Below are 16,374 nucleotides of genomic sequence, written 5' to 3'. Positions count from 1 at the left end.
ACTTTAGGAGTCCCGGTTGGAATATTCCATAAATGGTATTAGGCCCCACATTCCACTAACTTTTTTCAACTCACACTTTATTATAAAACTAATATAAAAAGGTAGGACCCACATTCCACTATCTTTTTTCACCAACTTTCCTTTATATTTTTTAATACTCGTGTCGAACTCAACCGGGACTCTTAAAGTGGGACGGATGGAGTATAAGTTATAACATCCATCATTCATCCATTATAAACATCATAATTGTTAATCCTAAATCTGACTTAAGAGTGAAGGATTATGAGAGTATATTTAATTATTTAATTTATTAAATATTAGAATAAATTTGTAATTTACAAATTTTTAAATAATAGAATAAATTTATAAATTAATAGATTATAATTTATAAATTTATTAAATTTATTACCGCCGACATAAAGCTGGATTTGGAAGAGGGCTTTCGTAGAGTTGCGAGATAAACGCCCAAAACTCCCTCTTCCGATCATCGATGACCTAACCCATGCAATTCCATCTCCGTATGGATTCAATGCCTCTTCCTCTCCTAACATTATCAACAAATTAGCTTGAAGAAGCTATGATAGTCAAGGGCGCTAATAAATAAAGAGTTTAATTGGGTCAAAATCGGGTTAACGCACGTTGATTGTTACTATTTAATGGCTCCATCCATTTTGGACTAAGTCCAATCCGAGTTGAAATATGTGGGATGCAATAATTCAAAACGCAATGTGTACTACCAAAATTGTAAAATGATACTACCAATGTTGGCCTATTACTTAATAATTTTTGCAAGGAAAAATTATGAGTGTTTATCTATTAAATGGGATATTCCCAAGTGACTTATTAGTAATTTTTGCAAAGAAAAAACCAACAAATATTCCATTATTTGGAGGGGAAAAATTCAAGAAAAACAGGATTTAAGGTTCCAAAATAGAACATATGTTCACATTTTATAATTGAAGCCTAAGCTCGATTTTTCGATCTCCGAAGACACAATGGTGAGAGAAGTATCGGAAAGCTGTGTGGAGAGTTTGCTTGCGGAGATAGTGCTATCGTATTGCTCAGGCTTCTACGCCAACAAGCCCGAGCTCGCAGCGCGGAGGATCGAGGCCATCGGCTTTCAGGTCGGTCACCAATTAAGTGAAAGGTTGGTTAATATACTTTCTGGATTCGATTCTCAGATTCCACAAATGTGATTAATTGATGTCGATTTCGATTTCTAGTCGCTCTTGATAATGTCTCCTACTAAGATATGACCCTAGTTTATAATTTCAATGCGTCATTCATGTGAAATTTGCTTAAACATATCGAAATAGTTTGGTATACAATTGAGCCTAATCAAGTTTTGAATTGTATGAGTAAATTTAGTATCAATCTTTGTTGTTAGATGAAGTTCCAATGCACGGCATGGTCATGCATATATGGAAATGAGGAATATATTCGGATTGGAAATTCTGCTTGTTGTGACAATATTGTTCGAATTATTTAATTGACTTGAACACCATCTTAACCTTGTTTACGATATTTCATCCTTGTACATCGATGTTAATTAGTGGCCATATATCCCTTATAGTATTGTCTGATGAGTAATTATGTTTGAATGTCATTTGTCTTATACAAGATGAATACCAAACAAGGATTTCTAATAAGGGAAGGATGTGAAATAATGAAATTGAAAGATTGAAGTTGGATTGTGATTTCATGGCTATTAAGCCCAAGATGCATAGGGTGGAGGAGATTGTACCAGATTTGTGACACATGACTGTTCCGCAGCATCTGAACATTGCAATAGGATTGATGTTGATGTATAGAGAGGAAATGTTGGAGGTTTAACAGATATAGGGAAATGACTCGAGCATTTTCCACAACATATGATTTTTTCTTGCCTGTCATGCATCTTACTACTTGAGGTTGAAAAGCTAATTCTACATGATAATTTATTACTACTTCACAAGCTGTATATTATTCATTAATTACCTTTATCCCATTATGCATTTCTGTGGTAGCGTTCTTTTCAGTACAAACAAAATTCTTTTTGAGAAATAACCTTTTTTACCTGAAGCAGAATGTTTATCACTTCATATATTTCGTCCTTGCTTGTCATGTATCCCTCTCAGGTACACAATGGATCGACCAAGGTTCACCGATAACCTAGATGCCATCAAGTTTATCTGCAAGGACTTTTGGTCCGAACTCTTCAAGAAACAGATAGATAACTTAAAGACAAATCATAGAGTAGGCACCAGAATTTGAACATAGCTTCATATCACTTCAATTCAAAATGTTATGACTTCCAACCATAATTTTCCTTGCAGGGTACTTTTGTATTGCAAGATAATCGATTTCGATGGCTAGCACATATGTCTGTTGACCCATCAGTTCAAGCATCTGGCAATATTCAAGATCCTTCAGCAATGGCAGAAAACAAATCAGCTCAGGCTACTGGAATGCACCTCTACTTTCCTTGTGGAATCATCAGAGGAGCACTTTCAAACTTGGGAATCGAATGTGCAGTTTCTGCAGATATATCCAACCTCCCAGCATGTGAGCTTATTTCCTTAATTACATTCAACTTGGAGCTATATATAGAGGGGATAAGTTAATAATTAATTGAATGTTCATACGTAAATGATGAAGTGTGCACATCTTTTCCTTTACTTATCAATAATTTTGCACCACATTCCAAAAGAGTCATGAAAGGTTTTGTGTTTCACTCTTCCTTAACGCGATGCACATTGTCAATCCCTTACACTGTGTGATGCACTGTCAGCCCTTTGTCTAGCCTTTATAATCCTAATGTTGTTGCTTGGTTGAGGCAAAATCTCTTTTCATCTATATCCTTGCAGAATGCCGACCATGCTTCACTTCTTGTGCAGAGTATTATTTTCTAATCAGAACACGATAAACATTTTGAATTGCATGATGTCCAAGATAGATCCAGGACTACTAAGTCCAAAGTTACATCCGATTTATTCCTCCTCCATAGTTCTTGATCAATCCTCATCTAGCAAGTCATTTATCGTAAGTGCAATCTGTTTTGCCTTGTGGTCGTTTCCTTCTTTTCTTTCTTGCAGTTCTTTTGAAGAATCACACTTTAACTGGTCATAACTAACATAGTTACGTCCCTGATCTCCCGGACTACTGTTGCACTTGCCCTTTGAGAAAGCTAAACTGTATTCTTTTTTCATTTTACCAACTTATAAATGAGAGATTTTATTTCTGAGGCCAAACCAAGTCATGCATGGCATTTCTACCATTTTTAATATCTACGTGTTCTCTTCGTGCAGGTTCCTTTGTTATCAGAATAAAGGCATGATAGTCCATTGAAATGGTGCCGGAGTTGCTGGCTGATGCTTGTGTTGAAACTTCTTTTCTTTCTTGCAGTTGTAAATCGTACTTGTACACCACCTACTCTATCTTTCTGTTACTCATGCATGACTGAAGCTGTCTTATTTACGCAATTGTTATCAGAAAAATGGTTATTTCAATCTGCCGTGCCTTCTTTCTAGACTTCGGTTTTGTAAAGACTATTGCTTTGAATTGTTAGACAGAGATGCGTAATAATCTCAGGCGAAGTTCCATGCTACTGTACTACAAGCTTTCATGGCACACTTGTTTGCGTTTCTTTGTATTTGTCCTGAACATAATATGAGAATTGATGTGAATTCTGATTCTAGTAGAGAACTTATATTTCTTCGTCTCACTTATGTATCTTGATTTGTGTCTGATCGTATCAAAAATAAAGATAATCATGTTTTGAGTGATTTTGAATTAGAATGCTATGTGCTTGGAATCAGAAGGCTCAGTTACTCACTCATCTTGAGCTTCGAAGCTGTTCTAAGGAACTCGACATTTAATCAAAACACATGCACAAGAAATGCTTTTCAACATTACTTATTCATTGATGTTATGATCCTGTATAAAAATGTTCATGTGACTACTACACATTCTATATTTATAAAAAAACAAGAATTCACCTTAAAGGCAGAGGTTGCTGAAATGATATTCTGCTATACACAGATGTGGCAACAGAAGGAATTGCATGCTCATCGCAAGGGTTCCGCCGCCTTAAATTTCTAATCTACAATTTCACCTTTAAATGAATCCCATTGCTACCAGAGCAAAACGAATCAGAGGTACAAGTCAGTCACAAGCTGAGTATCAAACCAAAATTCACTTCTCTAGTTCTGCAAAGGCTGGAGTTCCTGCTCTGCTACAACCGTATCAACAGGCTTGTACGGGACTTCGGCCAGGTTCCGGTTCCTCCTCCAGATAAACCACCCCCCAGATGCCAGCATTCCAATTACAATCACTACAGCGAATGCTATGACTAAAGCCAGGTAATGTTGTCGCCACCATGTCCTAAAAACAAGCAAACTCATTAAGTTTTGTGTTATTTATCAGTCTCACATGAATACATGATGAAAACAAGTAGGGAAGAAAATGAATGATATCGCTTAGTATAACTATTTACATAACAGTCCCATCAAAGAATCAGATAGAGTCTAAACTACATGCAATAAATAAACACGAAAGCGCAGATCTGAGTGAATGAAATTATGTTTCAGGACATGAATAGGAAAATGTCATCATCCACCAAATCCAAAAAGAATCCATCCTTCACAATTTATAGAAAAGTCCATCCTCAGAAAAAAGAATCACCATGACTTGCATTAAATGAAAACACAAAAAAAGAATACTTCAATTTACCTCTCAGGTGGCGGCTCCACGCTCCATTCAGACAATTTGTAGCTTCCAAAACTATCAGGGAGATGCAACTGATTTCCACTCAACCTGGATACAATTTTCTAGCAAAAGAATAGAAAAATGTTAATCTAAACAATGCTACCACCTCATAACCAAAATGATGAAAATCTTCTCCAGTACAAATTTTTTTACCATAGCAGTAGCATTAGAGATATAATCATCATAATGTGCAGGCAAAATAGCCCATCTTAATAGTGTCTCATTCCCCCAAGAAGAGAAGTTTGTCAGTTTGACCTGTGTTAGCACCCATCACATACGTAAGTCCCAATGTAAATGTAGCTGGGTTCAAACAGAAAGGATACAGCAGTACCACAAAAATCCATTTACAAAAAGAAATTAGAAAAGCAAACTCAAGAATAGTAGTCCATATTAAATTCTTAACAAATCAGCAATGTGAATTGATCTACCTGAGAAGGCTTAACATCTAAATCCTTTGCAATGAACTGAGCGAGTTCTGCGATGTGAGGCTTCAGCTCTGTGTAGTTGATGGTCAACAGCATGGAGAATTTTATCAGGCCAATCTTAACTTCCCCTGTGCATTAAGGATACCAACAGTTAAGTTATAAACCATTCTGATTTGGCACTCATAAACATAGAAGCAACAATAGTAACATATCAAACCAGGAGCTTGGGGTTGAGGGGGTCCAGTTGGCGCAAGATTAGGAGATATGCCTGTGGTTGAGTTCACCTCATCTGTGTCTGAAGGAAGAGGTGGCGAGGCAGGCGACAAGTGGAGTCTCTCCCATAACTCGGAGCAATTGGTTTTCCAGAAACCAACTTTTTCATGTTCACGGTCATATGTTACAAGTGTATTTCTGACAATTATACCTGCCACAAAAAGAGGTTATATATACATCCTTCAATTGTACAGTTAAGACCACATGATAAACCAGACAGCACCTCCCAAAAGAGTGGTCGACTCCTTTCCATTCTGAAATATCCCGAGACAGTACGCACCATGTGCCTTTGAGTGCTGTATGTTAGAACAAGGGTTAGCGACCAGATAGTTATGTTATGCTATTGATTGTGCATCACATTACCAAACGATGTGGGGAAAGATAACGTGAAGAAAGGACTTACCCTGAAGAGATAATTTTCGGGGGCCAACAACAGCTTCTGTCCATTGCTAAACACCATTTCAGCAGATGGGAAGGCTTTTGAAAGTTGTGCAGGATCACTGGAGCAATATCAAAATTTAAAATCACTGGGTACACAAACATAAGTAATAGGAAACATATACTACTATTCTAGCCAATTCTATGATGAGAATCATATTACCTTCCAGCACCTGCGAAGCAGATATCATTGTAGTTAGGGTCAGGACCTTGTATTCTTTTGAGGGACTGGGTTTCCTTTAAAATCTACATGCAAAAATGGGAGCTTAGCCAAGAAACAATCTGTCAAGACTTCCAAAAGTAGTATAATCTACAAAATGTATATTACAGCGGCTTTAAAGGCTTCAAATGCTGCTTGCGGAAGATAAGCATAGGTTGTGCCACTATCCAGAACAGTTCCATGTTTGCCATCAAAAACCTTGGGATTCAGGGGCAGCTTTTTCCCAGCAATGTGAATCTCATTCAGCTCGATATTGTAATATGGACTGTTGCCATCCCGAAACTAGAGTAAATGTGTGAGATGTATCAAGTGTACTTGTTAGGATAGAGCCTAACACTCAGTTGTAATACCTCAAAGTCTTTAAACATACCTGCGAACAGGGTCTGAATGGGTAAAAGCCATCTCCTTGGGGGAGGAAATTCCTCCAAGAACCATTGAACCACCACCGACATCCATTCCACCATAGCACAACGAAAATGAATCACTGATTACACCTTTCTCAACAAGCTGATCCACGATACTAAGATCTCCACGACCTAAACCCATTATCCCATCAGCATGTTGGCTGTAAAGATCCCCTGTTTCCATATTCTCACATCCAAAAGTAGCTCGTTGCGGTTGTAGATCACTTTGATTGCCAAATGAAATTATGTCGACTCCCAAGACACCACTGCTAGAACTCATTTCAGCATAATTCCTTTCGTAAATACATTGTTCTCTATTACTATCACAACTGCAATCAATGTTGCACTTTAGAGGTTCATAGGTGCTCGATGATTCTGGCTTGAACCTTGGATCCTATTAAATGAAAGAGAACTCAATAAAATTGGGTAAAACAATGTAAATGTGCAATGTAGATTACTTGTGTTTAAGCAAGTGTAATAAGTACTGCCAGCACTATAAGTGGCAAACATGCAGTGATCCAAAAATTGTATGGATCCTAGTAAGAGCACCATTGAATCATAAAGTAATAAATGAGAAGAGAGGAAAATAGTCTCCAATGAACTGAAAAATACAAGAAAAAGTGCAATGAATAAAGTTGAAAACAATCTATATTTCACTATAATATTTTTACCCTTCCTAAAAGAACTTGGCTACTCCTCTGAGCATAAACCAGTAAACCACATGGTGAGAACTACGTATCCTTTCCCTCTCTCCATTTAGTCTGATTTGATGGGAGAATAATCCAATCCATCAGGTGAACCCCAAGGGCTATGATAGTAACAAATTAATGTTGCTCTCTAAGTGTTTTTGAACCGATGCAAGCTGAAATCATGACAAAGGAAAAACAGAATACCGTTCTGACCTTAATCTCCTAGACTGCAAGTTGACACCAGTATATAATTTACCAGCTATAAAGACCATCTAAAGTTTTGATTGGTATAAATTAATAACATGTGATTCAGTTCAACACTTTGTTCTTGATTGCTAAATCAGTAAAAAAAAAAAATTACCAGATCCATTTCCCCCAATACAATCGATTTTTTTTTTCTAAAATTAATAAGAGAAGCGCTTCAATCTAGCAAACCAAAAGGCAATTTTCAACGCAAATTAGAGAGAAATGGAGGAAGGGGAGAGCGAACCTGATGCTTTCCACACTGTTTACAAGTCGAGCAAGGAACATAAGTAACAGTACTGCCAGTGTCAACTATGAGGGCAAACTGCTGCGGCGGCGTTCCGATCCACAGCCGAGTCGTGTAATACCTGCACAAACAAATAATAATTAGGTATAGAAGATCAGATCTCGCATCACGACAGAAAATGTCGAATTAAAAGAGAAAAGAAGACGCAGAGCAGACCCGTTGAGGAGGAGATCGTCGTGGAGAGACATGCGAGCATTGGGGATGGTGCGCGCGTGGAGACGGCGGCGGGTGAAATAGTCCTCGTTGATGCGGTTGCTGTTGCGCTGCTTGAAAAACAGGGGCAAGATCATGGCGTTGCCTCTACTACTCGTGTTATTTACGAATCTAATCGAATGGTAATTCGGATAATTTGATGGAGATATAGCCGCGGCGGAGACGGCCGTTGTGAAGAAGAGGATGGCGAGAGTCAGTACCCTAGCCATTATGTGAGGCTGGAGCGGGGCCACCGTTGACTGGTCGCGCTGCAGCGGTGATCTGCCGGCGGGAAGAGAGAGAGAGAGAGATTCCGATGTAATGTGTTTGAGTTAATACGGAAGAGATTTTATAGCTGACTTTGTCAATACACTCTATATCTATACTAGCCAAATAAAGTTTACAGATTAGGCTAAATCACTAACATATAATTATTCACTAACATACAATTAATCAATTATGATGGAAATTAATATCTTATGAATTTAAATTCTTAAAATTTAATAATTTAAGGATTTAAAACAACTAAATTAAATAAGATAAAACAAGTTGCGAGAAATTATGTAGTAAATTCAATAATTTACTCCGTATTATATAACCAATCATGACCCAAGTTCTATTAAGGGGATCATTATTTTAGTCTATATCTTCTCTCCAATAATTTAAACTGTGGATTACAAACTACAACCAACGTTTCTGTCTAATTATTACACAATTCCAAAAGGATCTAAAGATTGAGCTTCCAAAGAAAATTACTTTAAATTCATGAATTTTCGGACAAGTTACACATACCACGACATTTGCAGAACAAGGCGCCTCGAGCTACGTACATTGCTATGACCTTGTTGTAACAAACTACATTGGATGTGTAGTTTGTGATACAAAATATATGGTCAATGTAGAATCTGTACGTGACAGTTTCGAAAAATGATCATTACTTCATGTACAGAACTCCGATTAAGGCGTCCAAGATATTTATACGAAGGTCATTAGAAGATGAAAAGAATGGCGATTTTTAGAACTCATTTTTACCCCTAATTTCCTTAAAAAATCAACAAAGATGTCAAAACAGCCAATTAATAGAATCATATCCACTCAAAGGCAAACTAAATCTAGCCGCTAAATACACGATTAACCCAAGTATATTACCCATCCGACCAAACATTAATTTTCGATGGAAATTTATACTATGTGGCCTGCCGAAAATCTAGCCGTTAAATGATGTCATTTGTGTATGTCTCAATTGAAGTAGAAATCGTTTTAGGGCAAACATTTTGCTCATAATTCATATTCAACCAAAGGAAATGGAGTAATCAATGAAGGTAAATTCTTCATAGACTTTAATTTTTGGCATTTGATTTCTGCATTTTATTTTCTACTTATGCATTTGAGTTGTTTGTCTATTTCCAAGCAGAGGATTCAATTTTGACTTTAACATTTGATTTATGGTTTCGATTGGTCTTGAGTTCGATTTTGATGGTGTGCGTGCGCTTTGGAGGTTCTACATTAGATTGATAGTTAATATTCAGGTTGTGTATTCATTTTTTTAATGGCATTTGATTCCTTGACAAGTTTAAAATTAGGGAAAAACCGACCCACTTTTTTTTTGCTTTTAAATCTAGTCCTACTAATTTCAATGTATCTAACAAATTCTGATTATGTGAATTACAGTATAAGTAATGATTAATGTACATAAATTGTAAATATATAATTGAGATTTCTTAAGCATTTGTATTTTATACTATTTAAAATCGACTAATGAAGATTGATTATTTTAAAATAAAATAATGTATAGAGACTTATATATTTAACCTTTTTCGTTTCAATTGAAATTCTTCTTCCAGTTAAACTATTTTCTTTTCTAATGTTTATTCAACTTTGTAAAAAGTGTGATCCATTGCTAACTTTTTTAAGTTGTTAACTCTGTTAACTCATCAATAAAGTGCATTAAAAATGTCAACACGATGACATTAAAATATCAACTAAGTTTGTATTGACATTTTAATGCGATCGTATTGACATTTTTAATACACTGCGTTGATGAGTTAACAATTTAAGAAAAACTTAGCATTATAACACACCCCTAGTAAGTCTAAGTATTTCTGGCATACCTCAAAAGCAAAAAACTTAACTTCCAACTTCAAATAATTAATCTTGAATTGAAAGAAGAATCCGATAAAACGTAGAGGGTGGCGAAATGGGTTATCCGCGGATACCCGCATCCGACAAATCGAGTACCCGTAGCCGATTTTAGCCAAATTTATTATCTCAATACCTGCTCTGCAACATAGCGGGATTACCCGATACCCGTTTTGGTTAACCCGTACCCGACATTGCGGGTACCCTTACCCGATCCGAAATCCTAATAAAAAATTTAAAAATTATAATAGCCGTCAATATTCCCTAATTTACTTATTAATATCGATGGTAAGCTTTGAATAGATTGTGAATAAAAGTGAGGGAACACTTTATGGCTAGGTTTGGTGAGTATTCAATTGAATGTTCGTTGAAATGTAAAAATGTTTCAAATGAACTCTTAGATTAAATAAAGTACTTCCACTGTTCCGCCTTAATAGAGGCGTTTCATTTTTTTCCACTCATTTTAGAAATATAATAATATACATACTCTTATCCACATTATTATCTCTTTTACTTTACTTTTTCTTCATTTTAACTATTTATTTTAAAATTTTCAACATGAGTGCATATATAGCTATTACTCCCTTCGTCCCAGATAATTCGTCCCAGTTCATTTTTCACACTCGTTTTGCAAAAATAATAATAAATAGGTAAAGTTGAGAGAAAGTAAAATAAGAGAAACAATAATGTAGATAAGACTATTCTCTACATTATTCTCTCTTTTACTTTACTTTTTCTCCACTTTAACTATTAATTATTATTTTTGCAAAATGAGTGTAAAAAAGGAACTGGGACGAATTATCTGGGACGGAGGGAGTATTATTTAACTATTTACTTTTTTTCTTCATTTTAATTATTTGAAACGCTGCTATTAAATGATGGTATATGGCTAATACAAATAATAATGGGTATTATCGGGATTAACGGGTATACCTGCGTGGGTAGCAGGTATACACACTAGCCGCAAAACTTTAAAACACACTACCCAATCCCGCCCCGTTTCCCGTTATCGTCGGATAACGGGTACGTAACAGGTCGAGATGAGAATTATCCATTATCCGCTCCCATTTTGCCATCCCTAAAACTAAAACGTTTAAATATCAAATCGGGATTTACTTTAAAGTTATTATTGCAAATTCACAAGGCCACCTTTTTGCCCGTCATTCCAAAAGTGAATGGTTTTGATGGCCGTTTTGCCTTAAAAAAAGTGAAAATCTAATAATATTATTATCTTAATTAGGGATCACAAATTTTAATTTTTATAGGGATCACAAACGTAAAATCTTCAATGAACCATTTATGTATATCACTTTCACTCCTTCAAACAAGGTATATACCAAAATTTGTATTCATCAAATATTAACTTTAATATACTTATATTTAATTAATTATATTAAACTGTAATAACAATTTAACAAGAACATATGCACTGTATGAAAATCTCCCTTGTTTCAAGTTTCAACCATAGAAAAAAATATTAGTGGCAGTCGAAAAAGAAAACAAAATCTGAAAATATGTCTAAGCTGACAAGAAAATGAGAAAACTATGGTAAAGCTCTGTCCGATCTTGATGAAAAGTCAAAGAATAGTTTATACATTTTCCCCTTAAAATGACAAAAAAAATCATAACTTAAATCATTTTGGCCACTATATAATACAGTACTTGTTAAAAAATGTGACCACGTAAATTTCTCAGCATCTGATTCTTAAGTTAGCACGTTGGAGGCCGGCAATCCAATTACCACCACTGCAACAAATGCTATGACTAAAGCCAAGTGATGTTGTTGCCACCATGTCCTGAAACAACCAATCATACTCATTTCACAACAAAACTTGATTCTATAATTCTCATGCCTTGCTTGCATTAAAGGAAAACAGATCAAATGATTTACCTCTCAGGTGGCGGCCGCGGCTCCATGCTCCATTCAGACAATTTGTAGCCTCCGAAACTATCAGGGAGATGCATCTGATTTCCACTCAACCTGGATACAATTTTCTAGCAAAACAATACATATGTTAATCTAAATCATAACCAAAATGATGAAAATCTTCTCCAGAACAAACATTTTTTTACCATAGCGGTAGCATTAGAGATATAATCATCAGAATGTGCTGGTAAAATAGCCCATCTTAATAGTGTCCCATTCACCCCAGAAGTGTAGTTCGTCAATTGAACCTGTGATAGCAGTAGCAAACATCTCAAACGTAAGTCGCAATGTGAATGCTACTAGGATACAGCAGTACCACAAAAATCCAATCCAATCAAACTCAGTAGTGGTACTTCATAGCAATTTGTGTTGATCTACCTGAGAAGGCTCAACATCTAAATCCTTTGCAATGAACTGAATGAGTTCTGAGATGTGAGGCTTCAACTCCGTGTAGTTGATGTTCAACAGCATAGAGAATTTTATCAGGCCAATTTTAACTTCCCCTAAGCGTTAAAACATACCAAATGTTAACTTGGCTCTCATAAACAGACTAGAGACAATAGTAACATATCAAACCTGGAGCTTGGGGTTGAGGGGGTCCTGTTGGCGCAATCTTAGTGGTTGAATTCACCTTATCTGCATCTGAAGGAAGAGGTGACGACGAGGCAGGCAATGACTCAAGTCTCTCCCATAGCTCAGAGCAATTGGTTTTCCAGAAACCAACCTTTTCATGTTCTCGGTCATATGTTACGAGTGTATTTTGGAAAATTATAGCTGCCACAAGATGAGATAATTTATGCATCCTTCAATTGTACAATTTAGACCACATGATAAACCAGAAACTACCTCCCAACAGAGTGGTTGACTCCTTTCCATTCGAGAAGATCCCAAGACAGTACGCACCATGCACCTTTGTGTGCTGTATGTTAGAAACAAGAACTAGTGACCATAAGCGAGAACTCTACTCCATTATGTTATTGCTTTTGCATTACATTACTAAGCGATATGGGAATAGAGTGAAGAAAAGGACTTACTCTAAACAGATAATTTTCGGGGGCCAACAACAGCTTCTGTCCATTGCCAAATACCATTTCAGCAGACGGAAAATCTTTTGCAGGATCACTGGAGTAATATCAACATTTAAATCACTGGGTATACAAATATAAGTTGTTAGCCAATTTTATAATGAGAATCATATTACCTTCCAGCACCTGCGAAACAGATATCATTATAGTTAGGGTCAGGACCTTGTATCCTTGTGAGGGATTGGGTTTCTTCGAAAATCTACATGAAACAATGGGAGCTTAACTAAGAAACAATGTCTCTCAAGACTTGCAAAACACAAAATGAATATTACAGCTGCTTCAAAGGCCTCGAATGCTGCTTGTGGAAGATAAGCATAGGTTGTGCCACTATCCAGAACAGTTCCGTATTTGCCATCAAAAACCTTGGGATTTAGGGGCAGCTTTTTCCCAGCAACACGAATCTCATTCAGCTCGATATTGTAGTATGGACTGTTGGCATCCCATAAGTAGAGTCAATGTGTGTGATGTAGTTTTTAGGATAGAGCATATCACATTCTTAAAACGTACCTGCGAACAGGGTCTGAACGTGTAAAAACCATCTCCTTAGGGGAGGAAATCCGTCCAAGAACCATTGAACCACCACCGACATCCATTCCACCATAGCACAAGGAAAACGAATCACTGATTACACCTTTCTTGACAAGCTGATCCATGATACTAAGATCTCCACGTCCTAAACCCATGATTCCATCAGCATGTTGGGTGTAAAGACCGCCTGTTTCCCAATTCTCACATCCAAAAGTAGCACGCTGCGGTTGCAGATCACTTTGATTGCCAAATGAAAATTTGTCTACTCCCAAGACCCCACTGGTAGTGCTCATTTCAGCATATTGCCTTTCATAAGTGCATTGTTGTGTATCACTATCACAGGTGCAATCAGTGTTGCACTTGAGAGGTTTATAGGTTTTTGACGCTTCCGGTTGGAACCTTGGATTCTATTAAAAGAAAGAGAAACAGATCTGAAGTAAAAGAATGGCGTAATGTAGAGTACAGAGCAAATGTAAGCACTATAATAAACAGGCAAACATGCAGTGACCAAAATATAGTATGGAATCTATATGTGGATTATTGGTATGCACTTGAATCATTGAGTAATACTGAATGAGAGAGAGGAAAATAGTGTCCAACACACAAGAAATCAAAACCAACCAGTAAAGATATTTTAGTCATTTTATATTCAAAGTCAGTTTGTCATCTTTCTAAATAGGTTCGTGCCTTTCTGAACTTATGCATAATCGGTATTCTTGAAGATCTGCGGTTAATGGGGATGAAAGTAGAGAACTTGGCAATTGACGATGATTTAATTTTTCAATTTTCAAAGCAACATTTTATACTCCTTTAACTTTAAAAATAATACAGTACGTAATTAAGTGATTGATAAATAAAAGATTGACAAAATTAAGTGATTTTATACTACTACTATTTAGTAGGGCTTAATTATGGTTATAGCGAATTAAAGCAGGCAAAAAATAATGAGCAGATCCAGGCGCAATAAAAAGAGAAAAAGACCTGATGGTTTCCACAGAGTTGGCAAGTGGAGCAAGGAACATAAGTAAGAGAAGTGGCAGTGGCAACTATGAGAGAGAACTGCTGCGGCGGCGTTCCGATCGTGTAATACCTGCATCATATTCATATTCATATTCATATTGAAAATGTAGAGTTAAAAGTAGAAGAAGACGCAAACCCAACCCGTTGAGGAGGAGATCGTCATGAAGAGGCATGCGAGCTTCGAGATGGCGGCGGGAATATAACAAGTCCTTATTTCTGGTGCGCTGCTTGAAAAACAAGGGCAAGATCATGGCGTTGCTGCCTCTACTAGTACTACTCGTCTTATTTACAAACCTAATGGAATGGTAATGCGGAGTGGCGGAGGAGACGGCAGTAAAGGTGAAGCACAGGATGGCCAGAGTCGACTGTACCCAACCCATTATGTCAGGCCGGCCGGAGGAATATTGAGTTTGTACTACTCCTATAAGATATATACATACCACATGTAAATGTAACGTGTGTTGACTTTGTGTATTTAATTTTTCTGTGTGTTTTAACATGCATGGGACGTGTTTTAACATGCATGGGGTTTGCTTTTGCAATAATAGAATTAGGGTAGTATTTATTAAATGTAAATTATTCACCCATTAACATATTAAATCTATCATTATCACATGAACAAAATATCGATAGTCTGGATTATTCTTATCTTATTTTGATTGATTTTGAAGTTTATTTGACTTAATTTCTAGTAATTAAATAGTTTGTTGAGTTCTTAAGTAAAAAAATATTTAAATGGATAAAATGATGAAAAGAAGTGAAAATGGAGTCTGAATTACCAATGTTTAGAAGACTGGGCTGGTCACGTACGAGCAAGTGTTATAGGTGGGGCTATGAATTTACGAGGACTGCACAACACATACGAGACCACAAGCCTAAAGGTACATGCCATGTGGCCATACGAAATTCAATAGAGAGTGAGGCACAGAGTTTCGTGTGGTTGGCTATCCAATCGCGCAATTCATGCTTACATACAAAATTATATTGAGTGAGGCTTTTAGGAGTTGCATGCTAGCGATTAACTATCTGATGTTAGTTCTAGTGTGTGATCCACAATCTAGATACTTTTAAGAGAGATTTTGGATTATAATAGTGTGTAAACCCATAAATAATTTAAAGAAGTGATCATTAACATATGACTGATTGCGGATGTTGTTTTTGAATAAGAGATTAGATAAAAAATGAACATTGTACAGAGGTAAGGTTATGGATGGCCTAAGACAATATATCAAAATGACATTTAATATCTTTCCCATCTACCTTGTGTATATTTAATATCCATCAATTTAAATTAAAAATAATATATACTCCTTTATTCCAAATTTATTACTATTAATCTCTAATTAGACTCAAATTTAATTAAAATAGACACATGTATCAAATTGTCACTTTTATAATAGCTGAAATTCGAAAAAACAATCCTTAGGATTCATACTAGCGCAACACAGCTGGGTGTTCGATTGGCATGGCCAAGTGAATGGATGGATCAACTCTTTATTCTTTCTATTAACTTTGATATTTTTTCCTTTTGTTTTCAATTTTCCTTTTACTTCTTATCAGTGAATTGAAGATGCGTCCTTAGTTTATAAAACGTCTACAATTAAAAGTAGTACCGAATTTACTTGGAAATACTAAAAATCAATAGTTTGTACATTTATAAATTAAATCTACCAGCAAGTGTTCTTGGATAAATTTCATTTGGTTCTTAATGTCTGAAATTTATAATCAGAATACGCAC

General features: G+C 36.1%; 3 protein-coding genes across 4 annotated transcripts; 1 reads left to right on the top strand and 2 right to left on the bottom strand.

Annotated features, from left to right (window-relative positions):
- Window positions 1-930: 930 nt before the first annotated feature.
- Window positions 931-3,586, top strand: LOC125218064 (trafficking protein particle complex subunit 6B-like). 2 transcript variants are annotated; one of them, XR_007175870.1, is made up of 5 exons: window positions 931-1,147; window positions 2,118-2,235; window positions 2,316-2,544; window positions 2,877-3,021; window positions 3,288-3,586. XR_007175870.1 is itself a non-coding variant. In XM_048119661.1 (4 exons), exons 1-4 carry the CDS (start codon window positions 996-998, stop codon window positions 3,314-3,316), a joined length of 528 nt encoding a protein of 175 aa, XP_047975618.1. In that variant the 5' UTR covers window positions 933-995; the 3' UTR covers window positions 3,317-3,586. The 2 variants fall into 2 exon arrangements, 1 of the variants encoding a protein (XP_047975618.1); XM_048119661.1 differs by lacking the exon at window positions 2,877-3,021 and having other exon boundaries at window positions 933-1,147.
- Window positions 3,587-3,878: 292 nt separating this feature from the next.
- Window positions 3,879-8,283, bottom strand: LOC125185546 (aspartic proteinase nepenthesin-1-like). Its single transcript, XM_048082095.1, has 12 exons — window positions 7,902-8,283; window positions 7,686-7,806; window positions 6,473-6,900; window positions 6,211-6,367; window positions 6,046-6,128; window positions 5,848-5,944; window positions 5,668-5,740; window positions 5,389-5,595; window positions 5,175-5,299; window positions 4,900-5,001; window positions 4,711-4,808; window positions 3,879-4,362 (listed from the first exon to the last, which is right to left on the bottom strand). The coding sequence occupies exons 1-12, from the start codon at window positions 8,165-8,167 to the stop codon at window positions 4,182-4,184; spliced, it is 1,938 nt and encodes a 645-aa protein (XP_047938052.1). The 5' UTR covers window positions 8,168-8,283; the 3' UTR covers window positions 3,879-4,181.
- A 3,284-nt stretch (window positions 8,284-11,567) lies between these two features.
- Window positions 11,568-14,955, bottom strand: LOC125217505 (aspartic proteinase nepenthesin-1-like). The gene is made up of 12 exons (XM_048119022.1): window positions 14,778-14,955; window positions 14,598-14,706; window positions 13,596-14,023; window positions 13,361-13,517; window positions 13,205-13,287; window positions 13,038-13,125; window positions 12,850-12,922; window positions 12,580-12,777; window positions 12,382-12,506; window positions 12,150-12,251; window positions 11,968-12,071; window positions 11,568-11,872 (listed from the first exon to the last, which is right to left on the bottom strand). Exons 1-12 carry the CDS (start codon window positions 14,885-14,887, stop codon window positions 11,782-11,784), a joined length of 1,668 nt encoding a protein of 555 aa, XP_047974979.1. The 5' UTR covers window positions 14,888-14,955; the 3' UTR covers window positions 11,568-11,781.
- Between the last annotated feature and the right edge of the window lie 1,419 nt (window positions 14,956-16,374).

This window comes from Salvia hispanica, chromosome 4, assembly GCF_023119035.1.
Source record: "Salvia hispanica cultivar TCC Black 2014 chromosome 4, UniMelb_Shisp_WGS_1.0, whole genome shotgun sequence".
Taxonomy (NCBI): domain Eukaryota; kingdom Viridiplantae; phylum Streptophyta; class Magnoliopsida; order Lamiales; family Lamiaceae; genus Salvia; species Salvia hispanica.
The sequence above is the reverse complement of the archived record's forward strand: the minus strand, read 5'-3'. Positions and strand labels throughout refer to the sequence as shown.